This window comes from Dendropsophus ebraccatus, chromosome 12, assembly GCF_027789765.1.
Source record: "Dendropsophus ebraccatus isolate aDenEbr1 chromosome 12, aDenEbr1.pat, whole genome shotgun sequence".
In the NCBI taxonomy this organism is placed as follows: domain Eukaryota; kingdom Metazoa; phylum Chordata; class Amphibia; order Anura; family Hylidae; genus Dendropsophus; species Dendropsophus ebraccatus.
In genome coordinates this window covers 78,663,360-78,681,771 of record NC_091465.1, presented here as the reverse complement: position 1 = coordinate 78,681,771, position 18,412 = coordinate 78,663,360, and the positions used below count along the sequence as shown (strand labels likewise).

The 18,412-nt window shown below is 43.2% G+C and overlaps 1 protein-coding gene across 1 annotated transcript; it reads left to right on the top strand.

Annotated features, from left to right (window-relative positions):
- The first annotated feature begins 6,331 nt into the window (after positions 1 to 6,331).
- Positions 6,332 to 8,710, top strand: LOC138769992 (phospholipase A2 inhibitor gamma subunit B-like). The gene is made up of 3 exons (XM_069948798.1): positions 6,332 to 6,475; positions 6,995 to 7,141; positions 8,522 to 8,710. Exons 1-3 carry the CDS (start codon positions 6,418 to 6,420, stop codon positions 8,638 to 8,640), a joined length of 324 nt encoding a protein of 107 aa, XP_069804899.1. The 5' UTR covers positions 6,332 to 6,417; the 3' UTR covers positions 8,641 to 8,710.
- The last annotated feature ends 9,702 nt before the right edge of the window (positions 8,711 to 18,412 follow it).

Here is an 18,412-nt window from a genome sequence, read left to right as displayed (position 1 = left end):
GACTCTGATACATGACACCTGACTCTAATACATGACACCTGATTCTGATACATGACAACTGACTCTAATACATGACACCTGATTCTGATACATGACACCTGACTCTAATACATGACACCTGATTCTGATACATGACACCTGACTCTAATACATGACACCTGACTCTGATACATGACACCTGACTAATACATGACACCTGTTTCTGATACATGACAACTGACTTTGATACATGACACCTGACTCCGAAACATGACACCCGATTCTGATACATGACAATTGACTCTAATACATAATACCTGATTCTCATACATAACACCTAACTCTAATATATGACAATCTTATTTTACTCATTTTTATGGAACCACTGGATGGTTACCCAAATTCTAGTCATACAGATGTGCTCAATCTCATCTTACCAGCTTTTTAACGTGAGCAACGTGACCTTCTCTATTCTAAATTCAAACACTATATAAAGGTAATTTACACAGCCAAATGGCAAGAGAGCACCGATCAGTGAGATCAGAGTTCATTTGCAGGCTCATTTCAAGGCTCAGTCAATCATGTGACTTGACTGCGGGAACAATCACTGGATTGTTTGTTGACTGATCTCTGGTAGTGTTGGTTGAACCATCCGAGAAAAGTTAAGTCGAACATCACTATTTTCTCGAACTCGAACCGAACCAAACATTTTACTATTCGTTCGAGTTCAAGTTCGAGTGTCTTTCTGCCAGCCAATCACTGCAGAGCCGATAGAAGTGTCAGAATCGTCATTGCTGATGTACAGGGGTCTCATTGGCTGATAAAATTACATGACCATCTCATATAAAACTATCAGTGATTAGCGTTCTTGTAGGCAGGGATACTAGACAAAGAACACAACAGCCCTTGTAAGGGCTTAAACTTTATTTATTTTTTATTTCTGCAGGCTGCTGGCTGGGACTTGCAGTGCAGCTACCACAGCACACTGTGTTGATCGACTGCTGGCAGAAAGGGGACAGCTGGTGTTGCATACAGACCTCAAAAAAGTCCTCAGTACTATTATATTTTTTTGTGACTGGTGCTGCTGTTGTACATTGTATCGCTGTGATTTGTAGTACAGTTGCATAGAACCTCACTGCTCATTGTCCTGTTTAAGAGGTGGCATACACCATAAAGCACCACTTACACACAGACTCTATACGACTACCTTCAAAAACCAGTCTGACCAGTAACTGTTGTCATCTGCAGCCAGTCTGCAGGGTTGTTTCTTTTTTTAGTGCAGCCATATCCAACCTCACTGCAGCCTAAGAGGCATCCATACATGCTGCCCCTGCTGTTTCCTGTCCATTTCCGTGGTGTTTCCATCATTTTCTGAGGTTGACAGGTTTTTTGGCAACCTTCCCTGTGCCGAACTTGGGTCCCTTGCAAAAATGCTCGAGTTTCCCATTGACTTCAATGGGGTTCGTTACTCGAAACGAGCACCCGAGCATCGGGAAATATTTGTCTCTGGTACCGAGCACCGGAGCATTTTAGTACTCGCCCATTACTAGTACAAACAGATCCAAAAATGGTAGCAGTGGCGTCCAGGAAGATGAGGCTGCAGCTAGCTAGAAAGTACTTACACAGGATGCTCCCTAAACAGGGGCCCGTAGGATAAATGTGAAAAAAAAAAAAAATGTGGAAAAAAACCTGATAATTATTTACTTTTAATTTGGTCCTGGGTTCATGCATGGCAGCGCTGGCCACCTCGTGAGTATGGCTTTTTGAGCCAATTTTTTTTATTTTTTCTTCACACTGTGCTGTATAGACTGTATGATCTCTGACTGTCTGCTTGCATGCATGCTGCGATTTAGATTAGGGAGATGGGTATTTAGTGGGGTGTTTAGCAAGCTTAGGAACAAGCTTAGACTAGCATCTCCTGTCCATAGACAGCATTACATAGGTTTGGTATTGCTGGCTGCATCTTGGATTAGCCAATTCATACATAGTGGCCAAAAGTGTATTTTTTCCAGCTTATAGATTGATAGCCATCTCTAAAAAAAATTCTTCACATCTCTTATACCCAGTAATCAATCCTACATAGGATTTGTGAAGTGTGAAAGCCAGGGTGGGTACACCTGTTTTTTTTTTTGGTCAACTTATACAGTTTCAGCTGGGTTCACAATACGTATATTTCAGTCAGTATTGTGGTCCTCATATTGCAACCAAAACCAGGAGTGGATTAAAAACACAGAAAGGATCTGTTCACACAATGTTGACATTGAGTGGATGGCGGCCATATAACAGTAAATAACGGCCATTATTTCAATACAACAGCCATTGTTTTAAAATAACAGCAAATATTTGCCATTAAATGGCGGCCATCCACTCAATGTCAACATTGTGTGAACAGATCCTTTCTGTGTTTTTAATCCACTCCTGGTTTTGGTTGCAATATGAGGACCACAATACTGACTGAAATATACGTAGTGTGAACAGAGCCTAATATAGTTTGTCTTATATCATATATCATAGCTATAATATTTAGCTTTTAAACAAGGTGAGAGCTAAAGGAGGTAAGAGAGCAATGACCACACAATGCAGTTGGGGTCAGAAGGCGGTTCAAAAGATCAATAGGCCAAAGGGGATGATTTAGTCTGCTCTGACGCCTTATTGCTGATGTCTTCAGAGGAGGATCAAGAAGCTGGTCTGTCGTCAGAGATATTGAGGGGTCAGCAATGCCTGAAAGTGCCTGGGGCTTCTAGCCCGCAGTTTGAGGATGTAGACTGTCAGATAGAGGAAGTCACCTGTAATGATGATGACGATGATGATGACATTGCGGATCCAATGTGGTCTTTGGAACGACAGCTGCCGAGGGCATCATCAGTGGAGGATGAGGAGGATGAGTTAGTGTCAGTGCGGGTCCGACCTAAGAAAGGGAGAGGGCGGTCGCACAAGTCCGCTGATATTACTGCGCCAGCCATGGTCAGTGGTAGCAGCAGGGAGACCGGTACTAGGTTTTCACCGTTGAAGAGGTTCCGAACCTGTGAAGCCTGGGTCTTTTTTGATCAAGCCTCTGATTCTCCGACTGAGGTGATATATTTGCCGTCACATCTGTAGTTCCTATGCCTGCTGCTTCTAAAAATTGTATTCTACTACTGCTAGCTTTACAAGTGTTATGGCTGAATGTATTTTTGAAAAATACACCTGTATGAACTTGTTGTGCACTGCATACAACTGTTAGGAACCGGAAAGCAGGACAAGACAGTGAGCCCTAAGCTCAGCCCCGCCCACTGCCCCTACCTACTTGCCCCCCTAGGCTAAGCCCTAGGGCAGCAACTGGGCGGCAGTCCCTGCACTGGCTAGGTGGAAGACAAATACAAGACAGACAGACAAACACAATGAAGAATAGTCAACAATCCAGGTAACAACGGTCTGGCAGCAAAAGTACAAAATCAGGATCCAAAAGAGTAGTCGAATAACAGGCAATATGGTCAGGGGCAGGCAGCAAGCAAGGGTAGTCAGAAAACAAGGCAAGGGACAGAAAACCAGAGGTAATGCAGATAAATGGAGGACAGGGAAGCTATACTGAATAACCAGCAATGGGAACACAGACTGGGGTTAGTTATATAGGAGGCTGGGGTTCTGGTCCAGAACATAATTGGACCATCCCCCTGATCTCCAAGCACAGACACCTGAGAACAAAACAGATCCACTGGCAGGAAGACCTGTCAGTCACAGCAGAACCAAAACACAGATAAACCCTGACATGGCCAGACAGAACTCAGCAGGTAAATTCGGGTGTGTCTTCCAACAAAGGTGAGCATATAAACCAGTGTTCACACACTGCAAACAAAAACACAGAAACAGAATACAAGAATATCAGCACCTTCTCGCCCCGCACAGCACGAGCCGAGGGGCGCATAATGCTCTGCAAAGATACCATCCTGATAACACCTCTTAAATTTATCCTGAGTGGGTAAAAAGCCCATTTTTGTCAGTTTGCATTGCTGAATAATTTTTTGAAAAAATTATCTCAACATCTGTTATATGAATCAATGTTTCGTACAGAGGAGTTTTAGGTTAAAGTTATCCTGAGTGGGTAAAAGCCAACTTTTGTTAGTTTTGGAGGTGAAATACCTTTCAAATATACTGTGTGTTATTGTCAACGACAGCAACGACAGGCGTAGGGAGATAGAAAAAGTGGAGATAGAGTTGTCCACCAATGGTACTGCGTTCTAATCTACTCCATCTTGCCGAGGCTGCTACCACTGCACCCCCTATAGTTACGCCCCTGTTAGGTAAACCTCCATGTTCCCCTTTGGCGTGTTCTTGCTGCCACCAATGGTAATGCCGTCTTATCTACTCCAGCCTGCAGAGTCGTAACTTTTATTTATTGGGTCATGGTGCAAAGACCCTGCAAGTTACCATGTGCCACTACCAATACCTGCATCCTATGTGTCCACTGAGCTTTTGGGCCACCTCAGGATGCAGGGCCCTTTAGCGGCTGCTACCTCTGCACCCCCTATAGCTATGCTACTGCTTGCAAGCCGTCCTCTTTTCACTTATCCATTGAAAGAAATGGAAAGTGTCTTGGCTAGCTTCACCACCACAATGACTTTTAGCAACAGATCTCTGCAGTCTTACCACTCCAACTTACCCAAGCTGATTTATGGTGGTTTTTGATCAGGTATCTACCAAGCATGTAAATGCCCCTCTGTGAACCCCTTACAGGTAGGCCCCTGGCTTCAGATTATCTCTTAATATTAATTCTACTAGTCATCAGGAATACATGTAACCAGGTTTTTTGTATTGGTATATTTACCATCCTTAGGCGTGTGGTCCAAGCAACACCAGCAGGGAATTTATACTGTGAGAATTCATTTCTGCATTAGCTTGAAAAAAAAAAAAGACTTATTCTTGTATAAATGGCTCTAAATAGTTTTTCAAAAATGCCAGAGGAAAATACAGCGATAATCATGAGTCTTTTCAATTTTAGCAAATTAGTACCAGTTTAGCTCCTTTCAGACATCTTATGCCATACACCATCCTAAAAACGGTGCCCGACTTGGAACCCCTCTCTATTAGCCAAAAGGGAAGCACAATATGTATCACATGCCTTTAACTGGGCAACTGGCACACTAGGTAACACATGCCTTTTACTGGGCATCTGGCACAATAGGTATCACGTTAACGTGCCCTTAGTGGACTCAACCAGGGACACTATAAATCACTTGTACACACAGGGTACTGGAATGAATACACCTGCTAATGCTGCTGCTGCTATCTATTTCTTAGCACTGAGAAGAGCTTTGGATGCAGAGATGACTTTTTCGCTGGATATTAGCCCTGAAAAGGACTTTGGGGTTCTGTAGTAAGCCTGCCTAACCAAAACCAAAAATCTCTCCCTGCTTGAGGAACTCTCCCTGACTAGGTTGAAAGCTCATCTGGGGTCGAGAGGCGGAAGTCAAGTATTAAATATTCGAGGTCATGTGGTTCAGCCATCCAATGAGGGTAGACGCCGTTTTCGCGCTGCGTGCATACTCCCAAGGTCCCTTACGGCCTCGCTGCATGGTGATTGAATTAAAAAAAGCTCCAAGTGCAATGGGAGGGCTTTCGAATGTTTGCCGCATTATTCGACACACTACTCGATTGTATTCGAATCTTTTAAATACCGCAATATTCGATTGAACACCATCTCGATCAAATCGTATTCGCTCATCTCTAGTGGGTAAGACTGTTATAGGCCAAAGCTGTGACTGTCCCATTGGTAGCATTTTCTTTGGTGCTCCAGGCCATCGGGTGACGCCCTAAATGCTCTTAAACCCCTGATTAGCATATGGGCAATTAGAGAATATCTCCACAATGTGGAGGAGAAGAAAAGAATGATTAACAGCCCTGCAGTTAGAAGGTAATGGCTTGTGGGGCATATCAGCTTCATTGGGCAGAACCTGCCGCTTTAGGAGGCAGATCATGTGCTGTTATTAAGACCATAGAAAAGTGAGTCCCAGACCTTGTTGGTTTCATTCCTTTTGACCCAAAAGATATTGAAAGTGTGTTGTGGGAAATACAAATATAATCCCTTCTCTCTTGGAGGACAAACCCAAGTAACATATTGGAAGGTCTAGGCTGGTCTTTGCTATGGTGGCCACCATTGTCTCTAAAAAAAAAAACCTACATGGGGCATATGGCTATTGGAGATGATTGCTATATGCCAGACAAGTCTGCTGTAATCCAGAATTGTTATAATAGTGGTAGAGATGCACAACACTTATTTCTCGTTGGTTTCTCCCATTGTTTTCATGAAGCTAGTTACATGATTAGACATTGATATGATCTGCCTGACATTTTCTTTCACTTTACCCAGATGATACCATAAGACACTCGATTAAGAGGGGCTGTAACACTGGCGTTCCCTGCAACACTGTGTTATACGTCTCAAATTTTGTTAATAAAGAAATGAAAACCCATGTACAATGCTGTTCAGGAGATGACTGCAACACCGATGACTATCAGAGTAAGTGCTTCATTTAACCCTGAAGTAGAGACCAGTTTCAACTCTTTCAACTAAAAGAAGTTTTTTGGTTATCATAATGCAATAGGTTTACTACCACAACAGCACATTTTGATATCATAATTAGTTACATATTGGGCCAAACAAAGAGAAAAAAGAGGAAATGTAGTGTCCAGGTCTTGGCCACCATTGCAATGTTGGGGTGGCCAGATGCAATGTAAAGGTGCATATACTGTACCTCTACCCATACTAATGTTATGACGGCAGGGACATAGCTAAAGGTTCATGAGCCCTTACACAAAAACTTGGCTTTCCCCACATCTACTATCTTATATATTACATATGATGTCCTTTTGTTCATGGGGACCTCTGTAGATACTACGATCAGTGACTCCAGTCTGCAGTGCATATTGTAGTCTCCAGGGTTATCAATTCACTTCCTATGGCTTCTAATTGCATCAGAGGCTCAGGATGTCAATTAACCCTTTCTAACTACGTCTTTATTCACCCTTTGGTTCCCAGTGCCCCCACAGCCAGAAGAGCGTAATGGGAAGACTTGCACCTCTTGCTTTGGAGAAGGCATGAAGGAGTGTGAGAGCGACCGCAAAGTTACCTGTCTCAATAAAGAAGACAAATGTGTGGATTTTTTTGGAAGATTTAAAGATCCAGGTATTGTATTTATATTGTTTTATATCTAAATATACTGCATTATTTGTAAGACATGTAACATCTAGGGCTTTATAAACAAAATTGTATGAAGAATTGTGAGCCTCAGCTGTAATCTATAGGGGAACCCAGCATCACATATAGGGGGAGATTTATGAAAGGGTGTAAATATACACCTGGTGTAAAATACCCACAGTAACCAATCACAGCTCAGCTTTCAGCTCTTTTGATCTAGCCCTTTTTGGATCTAGGCCTCTCTCTTGGATCTAGCCTTTTTTTTTTTTAACTGTATAAACCAGGCAACCTTTGCAACAAGTGTACCTGCCATGCTGTAAACTGTAAACTCCATTCTGAACTCCATTCTGGCAGGTCAGTTCTGTGCATAAGGCTATGTTCACACAGAGCAAATACGGGGGAATTCCACAACAGAACTCTCTGCCACAGAATCCCAATGTGCTCGGTGTCCTACAGTGAGTGAATGTTGGAGAGAGCGCGCGTCCGCTTCCTCCCCTCTCCGCTCAAAGAAGTGGCATGTCACTTCTTTGAGCAGAGAGACGCGGCAGTGGAGGATCGCTCAGTCTCCCATAGAGGGGCAATGACATACTGAGACAGGTGGGATTCCACCTGATTTGCTCAGTGTGAACATACCCTAAGCCTCATTGGATCAGAATTGGGCTCATGCTCGGAACAGACCCAACGTCGACATATCCATCCATCCAACCAGAATTGCAAAGTGCTGCAGAATCTGTTGCCGCTACACTGAAACGATTAGTGTGAAGTCCATTCTGGCGCCAGAAGTTTGTGTATCTGTGGATACAACCATGGCAGGTCAGTTTCGGTTATGAACCTCATTGGATCAGAATTGGGCTCATGCACGGAACAGACCCAATGTCGACAAATCCATCCACCCACCCATCCAGAATTGCAAAGTGCTGCAGAATCTGTTGGCCATACATACATAAAATTATTATTATTATTATTATTATTATTATTATTATTATTATTATTATTATTATTATTATTATCATCATCATCATCATCCATGAATACCCAAACTTCTGGCGCCAGAGTGGATTTCACGTTGATCGTGTAAGCGTACATCACGACAGATAGGCTTTAATACGTGATGGTTTTGACCACAATTGGTGTCTGATATTTTTTTTATAAAATGCAATTCTAAATTTTCAAAGGATAAGCTGCATTCCTGGAATTATCTCAGAATAACATTTGGAAAAGATTGAAAACCATCCAGCTTCAGATGGATTCATTATCCAAATGTAAAACCGACGCTTTTTACAATATAGCACATTAGCCTTCCAGCATATTGTTCATATATGAACATATCTGATATAATCGAATCATCTCCAATGTTCTTTATTGCAGATCAGATAATCCAAGAACACAATTTCAAGGGTTGTATATCTCCTGTGGCCTGTACACTGAAGTTTGAAGGTTTGATTGGTTTGGAAGAGATTCAAACTGACCGTTTTGATTGTGAATAACAAAATTTTGAAAAAGTTGTAACTAAGCCTAATAAAGCATTCACGTCCATGTGGGGAGAAGAAACCCTTATACTTTATGTGTTTTTGGATATTGTGTTTGTCTATGGACACTTTTCTTAAAGGGGAAATACAAAGATTATCAAACTGTGCTCAGGGTACAATAGAAAACAAAAACTTTACTTACCCCTCCCTTTCCTTCACTGCCCCTGCTATCTCAAGGACCTTCCTGTTTAGCCAATCAGTGGCAGAGATGGGACACTGTGGCCTCTGACTCACCAAGAAGGAAGGTCATTATGCAGACATAAGTTATCGCAGCACGACAAGAGACCAACACAGAGATGGCAACAACAAGGGGAAATGGGGGGTAAGCATTGTTTGTTTTTTGTTTTTTCACTCCAGAATACTCTTGTTACTATAATTCATTCTATCTCTAATAAACAGATACACCTGACCACTCTCTCTATATATACAGGGATACAGGGTGAAGTCCAGTGCTTCCATTATAGCTGCTACTAGGAACATAAAATGGTTATTCAGGGGCTAAATAGAAAAGTAACACATACTTACCTTCCTTTCTCCCTTGCCACCACCATTCTCATGGAACGTCTGGTCTCACTACTGGGATCAGAGTTGTCAAATAGAGTTTCCTGCTCAGCCAATTAATGTCCACAGAGGTGTCACATCAGTCACTGATTCCAGTAGACAGTCCTGCCCTCACTCTCTACTTTGCTATTCAAATATCTTGCTACACCTCCTCCTTAGTGACATGCACAGTAAGGCTTACACAGTGATAAGTGCTTACTTTTAAAAACAATATACCATTTGCATTATGCTATCCACAAAAATACAAAAAAAAATCAATGGAGCCTCAGTTGCGAGTCTCGAAACACAGGTCTAGCCAGATATCCCTCCAGGAAAGGACCCAGTAAAGGGATGGCTCCTGTATGGAGACCACCAAATCCACCATATTAAAAAAGAAGTCCGGCCATAACAAACATTTTTCAGGGGCAGGGGAGGGGGTTGCTTACCTCTCCCCGTGCCTGCAATGTGCCGTCTGATCGACTGCCAGAAGGCCTTCTACCCCAAGTTGCGACGACGTCACGATGTGGGAGAAAATGCCCTTCCCAGGTGATGGACAACCTGCTCAACCAATCAGTGACTGCAGCCCGGTCCCACCTGTGTCACTGACTGGCTGAGTGGGCTGTCAATTACCCAGTGGGGGTCCTGGAGCCACGATCCATCAATGGAGAGGCACGGGGAGAAGTGAGTTAGGACCATTTATTATGTTCCCCCATGCCCCTGCTGTTTAGGTAAAAGACTAGCAGCCGATAGTGTCTCAATGCTATATGTTTCTGCAGATGTCGAGTACCCCTTTAAGTCAATATATTTTAATCTAAATCCAAACTTTCTTAATGTAGCCCAAAGGTATCATCACTCCCCGATTAAACTCCTAGCTGCACCAGTCAGTAATAATACATCCTTGTAGGAGGTTAGTTTCAGCACGAGGACATACTATATACCTGACCTGCTTCAGATGCTCACTGCTTACACAAACTGTGACCAGGAGCCGCAACTAAACTGTCAGCTGATAGGGGGTCCAGCATTGGCAATAGCCGGCATTGGTGGATCGGTAACGGTAATTGGTGTGGTAAAGAAATACATAGGATTACATTGGAATCTCTACAAAGAAAATGCTAATTTTAACTTCTCACTCTTACTTTGCAGTTATTTCTGTGAAATGCCCAAAGGATTAAAAAAAAACTGTATGAATGTAAATTTGAATACTTAACCCCTTGCCGCAAAATGACGTTTGGGAAACGTCATGTAAAACAAGTAGTTTCCGCAACATGACGTTCCCCAAACGTCATGGCTTCCCTGCCTCCCCCCGCTGTCCCTAAGGGTGATCGGGCAGCGGGAGGAGGCTATGTCACATAGAATCCTCCCGCTGGCTCTGCCCGGAGGGGACCCACGCTCCCCGTGGGCAGTTAACCCCATAAACGCCGCGGTCAATGCGACCGCAGCGTCTATGGGGGAGATTTGCGTTCTCCCGCCGATCAGGCGGCGGGAGGAGGCTGCAGAACGTTGCCTCCTCCCGCCGCCACTTCTAATGTGTCCCCCGCCCCCCCTCGTCCCCCGATACCGGCGGATCGCCGCTATTACCGTTATATCGGTGATCCGCCGGTAACGGGTATTACCGGCGCCGCCGATCGCTTTCAAATGTATAATTCAGACCCCAGATCAGCCGATCAATAACCCTCCCCTCCCCGGGCGGCCATCACATCCAAGATGGCCGCCCCCATCCCTGCGAATAAACGATGTTTGTTCGCAGGGATGGAAATGAATAAATGATCAAAACCCCATGCTCTCCGCCACCGGAGGCAGCGGAGAGCATGGGGCAGTGATCGGGGACCCCCCCGTGTGGTCCCGGAGCAGGCGATCGGCGGTATATACTATATACCGCTGATCGCCTGTTCCCAGTGCAGGGAAGCACTTTTTATCCCCTGTCACCATAAATCATTGGTGACAGGGGATAAAAAGTGTCAGTGTGTCGCCCCCCAAGTCGCCCCCCACCCCCCCTGTCACCACTGTCCCCCAGTCACCCCCCCCTTCCCCATATACGTTACCTGATCCTGGAGCTCCTTCCTCCTCGGCGTCCTGGCTGGTTGTGAAGGGCGCATGCGCTCCACAACCAGCCAGCTCTGAAAATTTAAAGTGACAGAGACCAATTTGGTTTCTGTCACTGAACTATGATTACTGTGATAGAAAATATCACAGTAATCATAGTAATACAGTGAAAATGAATGTATAAAGTACAAAAAGTGATAAACATACAAAAAAATAAAACACACACTTTTTATTATAGCAATAATTGCAGTTTACTCCCAAATTACCCCTAACCCCCCCAGATTACCCGTAACCACCGCAGGTTGCCCATATCCGCCCCAGGTTGCCCGTATCCGCCTCAGGTTGCTCGTAATCATGCCAGATTGCACGTAATCACCGCACGTTGCCCATAACCACCGCACGTTGCCCATAACGACTGCACGTTGCCCATAACCACCGCACATTGCCCATAACCACCGCACGTTGCCCCTAACCACCGCACGTTGCCCCAAACCAGCGCACGTTGCCCCAAACCAGCGCACGTTGCCCCAAACCAGCGCACGTTGCCCCTAACCACCGCACGTTGCCCCTTACCACTGCGCGTTGCCTGTAACCACCACATGTTGACCGTAACCACCCTGAATTGCCAGTGACCCCCTCCAGATGGTGCGTAATCAGCCCCGATTGCCCATAACCCCCCAGATTGCACGTAATCACCGCACGTTGCCGCTGATCACCGCACGTTGCCTCTAACCACCGCACGTTGCCTCTGACCACCGCACGTTGCCTTTGACCACCACACGTTGCCTCTGACCACCGCACGTTGCCTATAACCACCACACGTTGCCTCTAACCACCCCAAATTGCCAGTGACCCTCTCCAGATTGCCCGTAACCACGCCAGATTGACTGTAATGACCCCAAATTACAGGTACCCATCCCAGATTACCTATAAGCACTTCAGTTTATCCGTAACCACCCCACGTTGCCCGTAACCACCCTACGTTTCCCGTTACCACCCCACGTTGCCCTAACCACCCCACGTTGCCCGTAACCACCCCACGTTGCCCGTAACCACCCCAGATTGTCTGTAACCACCGCAGGTTGCCCATAACCACCCCAGGTTGCCCGTGACCACCCCAGGGTGCCCGTGACCACCCCACATTACCTGTAATCTAATTTTTTATTGTATTTTAGTAACTGCGCTATTTTAATAACTATTACTAGCTGCGGTTTTGCTCCAGCAAATTGGTGCTCCCTTCCTTCTGAGCCCTGCTGTGTGCTCATACAGTGGTTTATGCCCACATATGGGGTACCGTTTTACTCAGAAGAAGCTGAGTTACAGATTTTGGGGTACGTTTTTTTCTCCCATTCCTCGTGAAATTAAGAAATTTTAAACTAAACGAACATATTATTGGAAAAATTCGAGTTTTTCATTTTTACTGTCTTATTTTGAATACTTTTTTCTAATACCTGTGGGGTCAAACCGCTCACTGCACCCCAAGATGAGTTCTTTGAGGGGTGCACTTTCCTAAATGGGGTGACTTTTGGTGGGGTTCTATTCTGCTGACACTACAGGGGCGCTGCAAACGCGCCTGTCGCTCAGTAACTTCTTCGGAAAAATCTGCACTGAAAATGCTAATTGGCGCTCCTTCCCTTCTGAGCCCGGCTGGGTGCCCATACAGTGGTTTATGCCCACATATGAAGTACCGTTCTACTCAGGAGAACCTGCGTTACAGATTTTGGCATGCAGATTCTCCCCTGTTCCTAGTGAAATTGAGAAATTTCAAACTAAACGAACATATTATTGGAAAAATTCTAGTTTTTCAATTTGACTGTCTTATTTTGAATACTTTCCTCTAATACCTGTGGGGTCAAAATGGTCACCACACCCCAATATGAATTCTTTGAGAGGTGTACTTTCCAAAATGGGGTGACTTTTGGGGAAGTTCTCCTCTGCGGACACTACAGGGGCACTACAAATGCACCTGCCGCTCAGAAACTACTTCAGCAAAATCTGAACTGAAAATGCTAATTGGCGCTCCCTTCCTTCTGAGCCCTCCTGTGTGGCCATACAGTGGTTTATGCCCACATATGGGGTACCATTGTACTCAGGAGAACCTGTGTTACAAATTTTGGGATTCTCTCATGTTCCTTGTGAAATTGAGAAATTTAAAACTAAACAAACATATTATTGGAAAATGTCAAGTTTTTCATTTTTACTGTCTAATTTTAAATACTTTCCTATAATACCTGTGGGGTCAAAATGGTCACCACACCCCAAGATGATTTCTTTGAGGGGTGTACTTTCCAAAATGGGGTGACTTTTGGGGGGTTTCTCTTCTGCGGACACTACAGGGGCGCTGCAAACGCACCTGGTGCTCAGAAACTTCTTCAGTAAAATCTGCATTGAAAAAGCTAATTGGCGCTCCTTTTTTTCTGAGCCCGGCTGTGTGCCCATACAGTGGTTTATGCCCACATATGGGGTACCGTTGTATTCAGGAGAATCTGCATTACAAATTTTGGGGTACTTTTTTTTCTCTTGTTCCTCGTGAAATTGAGAAATTTCAAACTAAACAAACATATTATTGGAAAAATTTGTGTTTTTCATTTTTACTGTCTAATTTTGAATACTTTCCTCTAATGCATGTGGGGTTAAAATGCTCATCCTACCCAAAGATGAATTCTTTGAGGGGTGTACTTTGGAAATTGGGTCGACTTTTGGGGGGATTCTATTCTGCGGACACTACAGGGGCTCTGCAAACGCACCTGGCGCTCAGAATCTTCTTCAGCAAAATCTGCATTAAAAAAGCTAATTGGCGCTCCTTCCCTTCTGAGCCCGGCTGTGTGCCCATACAGTAGTTTACACCCACATATGGGGTACCGTTGTATTCAGGAGAACCTGCGTTAAAAATTTTGGCATGCTTTTTTTCTCATGTTCCTTTTGAAAATGAGAAACTTTAATCTAAACATATATATTATTTGAAAATTTTAATTTTCGATTTTTTTACGGCCATATAGTGAATACTTTGCTCCAGCCCCTGTAGGGTTAAAATGCTCATTATACCCCTAGATTAATTCTTATCACAAAATGTGATAATTTGCTAATAAATTTCTAAGCCCCGTAACACCCTAAAAAATGTGTTTCCCAAATGATGCCAGAATAAAGAGGACATATTAGTAATGTGATTTAGTAACTAATTTATGTGCTATGACTTCCTTTTTTAGAAGCAGAGAATTTCAGAAGTTCATAAAATGCAAAATTTTCAAATTGTTCATGATATTTTGATGTTTTTCACAAAAAATACACAAAGTAGTGACCAAATATTGCTACTAATATAATGTGACGAAAAAACAATCTCAGAATCGCTAGCATACGTTAAAGCATCACTGAGCTATAAGCGCATAAAGTGAGACAGGTCAGATTTTGAAAAATGAGCCTGGTCATTAAGGCCAAAACAGGCTTTAGAGGCAAGGGGTTAAAAGGGTGAAGATTTCAAAATGGGGTAAAAAATGGGGTTTCTATTATACAGGCCTCTAAAATATACTCCAAAACTGAACTGGTGCCTAAAGTTTGAAGTCTGAGTTTGAAATTTTCATGAAAAATTTGAAAATTGCTACTAAACATTTACGGCCTCTAACATCCTAAGGCTAGGTTCACACTATGTATGTGTGCGGCTGTATTTTTTATGCGGCTGTAAATGTGCGGATGAAACTACGGCCGTGGGAAAAAATAGACATGCGGCTGAAAACATACGGTCATTTACTTGGAAATCTGGTTCAACTAAAAGTAACAAATAAAATCTTAAGAAAGTGATGCAAACACCTCTGGATGCATCTGGGAAAGCAGGGAAACAGTTTACATGAATCGCTATTACCGGGGTTTGCGATCCTCTGCAGTATGCCGATGCCGATGCCTCTCATGTTTAGTATATTGAATTAATAAAACACATTTTCGTTGTAATAAAGTCCCTTTCATTGTTCAATAATTTAATTTAAACGATTCCATCATTTTGCAATTAAATATACTGTTAAAATAAATATATATATATCAATAAATGTATATTTATATATATATATATTTATTTTTTGACAGTATATTTAATTGCACAATGATGGATTCGTTTAAATTAAATTATTGAACAACGAAACTGATTTTATTTCAACGAAAATGTGTTTTATTAATTAAATATTAATTATTACAGGAAGCTCCAGTAAGCCGTTAATTCATATTGCCGGCAATAGAGCATTCTGTAGTAATCATCACTTTACTTTAATTAAAACATCAAATGTTTCTTCTAATTATGTTATCACAATAGCATTATTAGAAGAAACATTTAGAATTATATGTGCGCTCAGCTGATTGGCTGATTGGCTGAGCGCACATATAATTAGCGGGTCCGCAGCACAGTGACTTCATTGTGCTGCGGACCAGCGAAGAGGACACATCGGGGTAAGTATAGAGCTCTCCCCACCCCCTCCCCAGCACTGCACCCCTCCCAGCAAGGAAGGGGGGTCACTTGACCCCTTTCTTGCTGGGATGGGTGCAGTCTGACATCAGTCTGGCCCCCAAGGGGTTAAGGGGGATACAATACATCCTCCCTTAACCCCTTGGGGGCCAGACTGTAAGCAGCAATCTGTAAAGATGCTGCATACTGTAAGGAGCACAACACCGCTCACAATGATGGGTGTTGTGCTCCTGTTTGTGTGTTTTTTGTGTGTTTCTCCCTTTTTGTTTTTCAGATATCGGTATCCTGGGGATTACGTCGGATTCGGTGGACTACGTCGATGACCAGCGGTTGTTTTTTTTTTTTTTTTTTTTTTTTTTTAATAAAATGGTCAATGAGGGGGGACCCTATGCGTTTTTTTTTTTTTAAATAAATAAATAATTTAAAAAAAAAAACGCATTGGGTCCCCCCTATTTTTATAACCAGCCGGGTTAAAAACCAAACGACAGCAGCCTGGTAACACCAGGGTGGGAAGAGCCATTGGTTTAGGCCCTCCCCAGCCTAAATCTTACCAGCCTGCTGCCGCCCGGTCCAGGAGCGCCAATTTTGACGCTCCGGGACCACTGGCACCCGGCTCTTCCCAGTACCCCTGGTGGCATTGGGTACTAGGGTAATAATAGGGGGTTAGTGTAAGCCATTTTATACCAGCTAACACTAGGCCCCGACTTAGTAATGGATTCCGTCGATTAGACGGCTTCCACTACTAAGTCTATAAAGTAAAGAAATAAAGACAAGACACAAGTTAAAAAAAAATTTTATTCAAATAAAAACACCCCCACACCCCTCATTGACCATTTTATTAAAAAAAAAAAAAAAAAAAACAACCGCTGGTCATCGACGTAGTCCACGGAATCCGACGTAATCCCCAGGATACCGATATCTGAAAAACAAAAAGGGAGAAACACACAAAAAACACACAAACAGGAGCACAACACCCATCATTGTGAGCGGTGTTGTGCTCCTTACAGTATGCAGCATCTTTACAGATCACTGCTTACAGTCTGGCCCCCAAGGGGTTAAGGGAGGATGTATTGTATCCCCCTTAACCCCTTGGGGGCCAGACTGATGTCAGACTGCACCCATCCCAGCAAGGAAGGGGTTAAGTGACCCCCCTTCCTTGCTGGGAGGGGTGCAGTGCTGGGGAGGGGGTGGGGAGAGCTCTATACTCACCCCGATGTTGTCTCTTCTCTGGTCCGCAGCACAATGAAGTCACTGTACTGCGGACCGGCTCATTATATGTGCGCTCAGCCGAACAGCCAATCAGCTGAGCGCACATATAATTCTAAATGTTTCTTCTCATAATGCTATTGTGATAACATAATTAGAAGAAACATTTGATGTTTAAATTAAAGTAAAGTGATGATTAGTACAGAATGCTTTATTACCGGAAATATGAATTAACGGCTTACTGGAGCTTCCTGTAATAATTAATATTTAATTAATAAAACACATTTTCGTTGAAATAAAATCAGTTTCGTTGTTCAATAATTTAATTCTTACGAATCCATTATTGTGCAATTAAATATACTGTCAAAAAATAAATATATATATAAATATACATTTATTTATATATATATTTATTTTAACAGTATATTTAATTGCACAATGATGGATTCGTTAGAATTAAATTATTGAACAACGAAAGGGACTTTATTACAAAGAAAATGTGTTTTATTAATTTAATATATTAACTATTAGAGGCATCGGCATTCGGTATCATTGCCGGCTATTTTTGAAGTACTCCGTACGGACCGCCTGTCAATCCACGGCCGCATTTCCAGCCGCAAACAATGGTCTTGTTCATTTTTTACGGGTCCATTTACGATAGGGCCGTAGATTCATACATAGTGTGCACTGTGAAGCCGTATATCGTATACTTACCAGCGTACGCATGAACCACCAAAAATACCGCTGCACAATTACAGCCGCAAATACAGCCGCACAGTTACCTAGCCTAATACAGTGCTGCGTGCCGTCCAAAAGCCGCATTTACTCCTGTTGCGTATCATGTGACCACATTTTAATTGATTACATTTACACTGGAGAAGCATGCTCACGCACTGCAAACAGCTGTCACACTACCGCATGGTGCTGGAATCTCTGCCGTCCGTTGCATCATCATGGATTTTAATGGATTAAAATAAAAGGAACCCTGTTCTCTTGGTTATGGCCCATTTCTAGACATCCACCAAGGTGGGTCACTCATGCTCAACTGCAATCTCCTATCTAAGTTATTTTACCTATAAACAGCACATTTCTCCTTTACATATCTGTGTATGGTCCACATCTGATTACACCAACTTTGCTTTTTAGAATATCCCCTTTAAGTCTTTCATCATCGTGACCAGGTCAAAGCTACAGTAATACAATGGGTAAGCTTGTCCCGCTGCCAGACCTGTCAGCCGAGTACCACAATGGCACCATGTAGCTCATTCCAGACTTTGAGAGAAGTCATAACCATCTGGAATAAGTGACCTTATGATGAAACACCTTGGCAGTAGGTATCAGCTGATCATAAACACAATGGCATGAAGGGATCCGGTCTGGACTCCTCATTGTTGTTTAAGCAGAAGTAACAAGACCGGATTTCTAGATATAAATACAATGGTCATAGGGATCTCACATACAGAGAATCAGACTTCATACTGGCCAGTGACCTTC

What these genes read in the sequence shown, in the direction of transcription:
- LOC138769992 (XM_069948798.1), top strand. Translation starts at nt 6,418, where the DNA reads ATGAAAACCCATGTACAATGCTGTTCAGGAGATGACTGCAACACCGAT. An exon ending in CAACACCGATGACTATCAGA is followed by an intron (nt 6,476 to 6,994) that starts GTAAGTGCTTCA and finishes TTTGGTTCCCAG; the next exon opens with TGCCCCCACAGCCAGAAGAG. An exon ending in TGGAAGATTTAAAGATCCAG is followed by an intron (nt 7,142 to 8,521) that starts GTATTGTATTTA and finishes TCTTTATTGCAG; the next exon opens with ATCAGATAATCCAAGAACAC.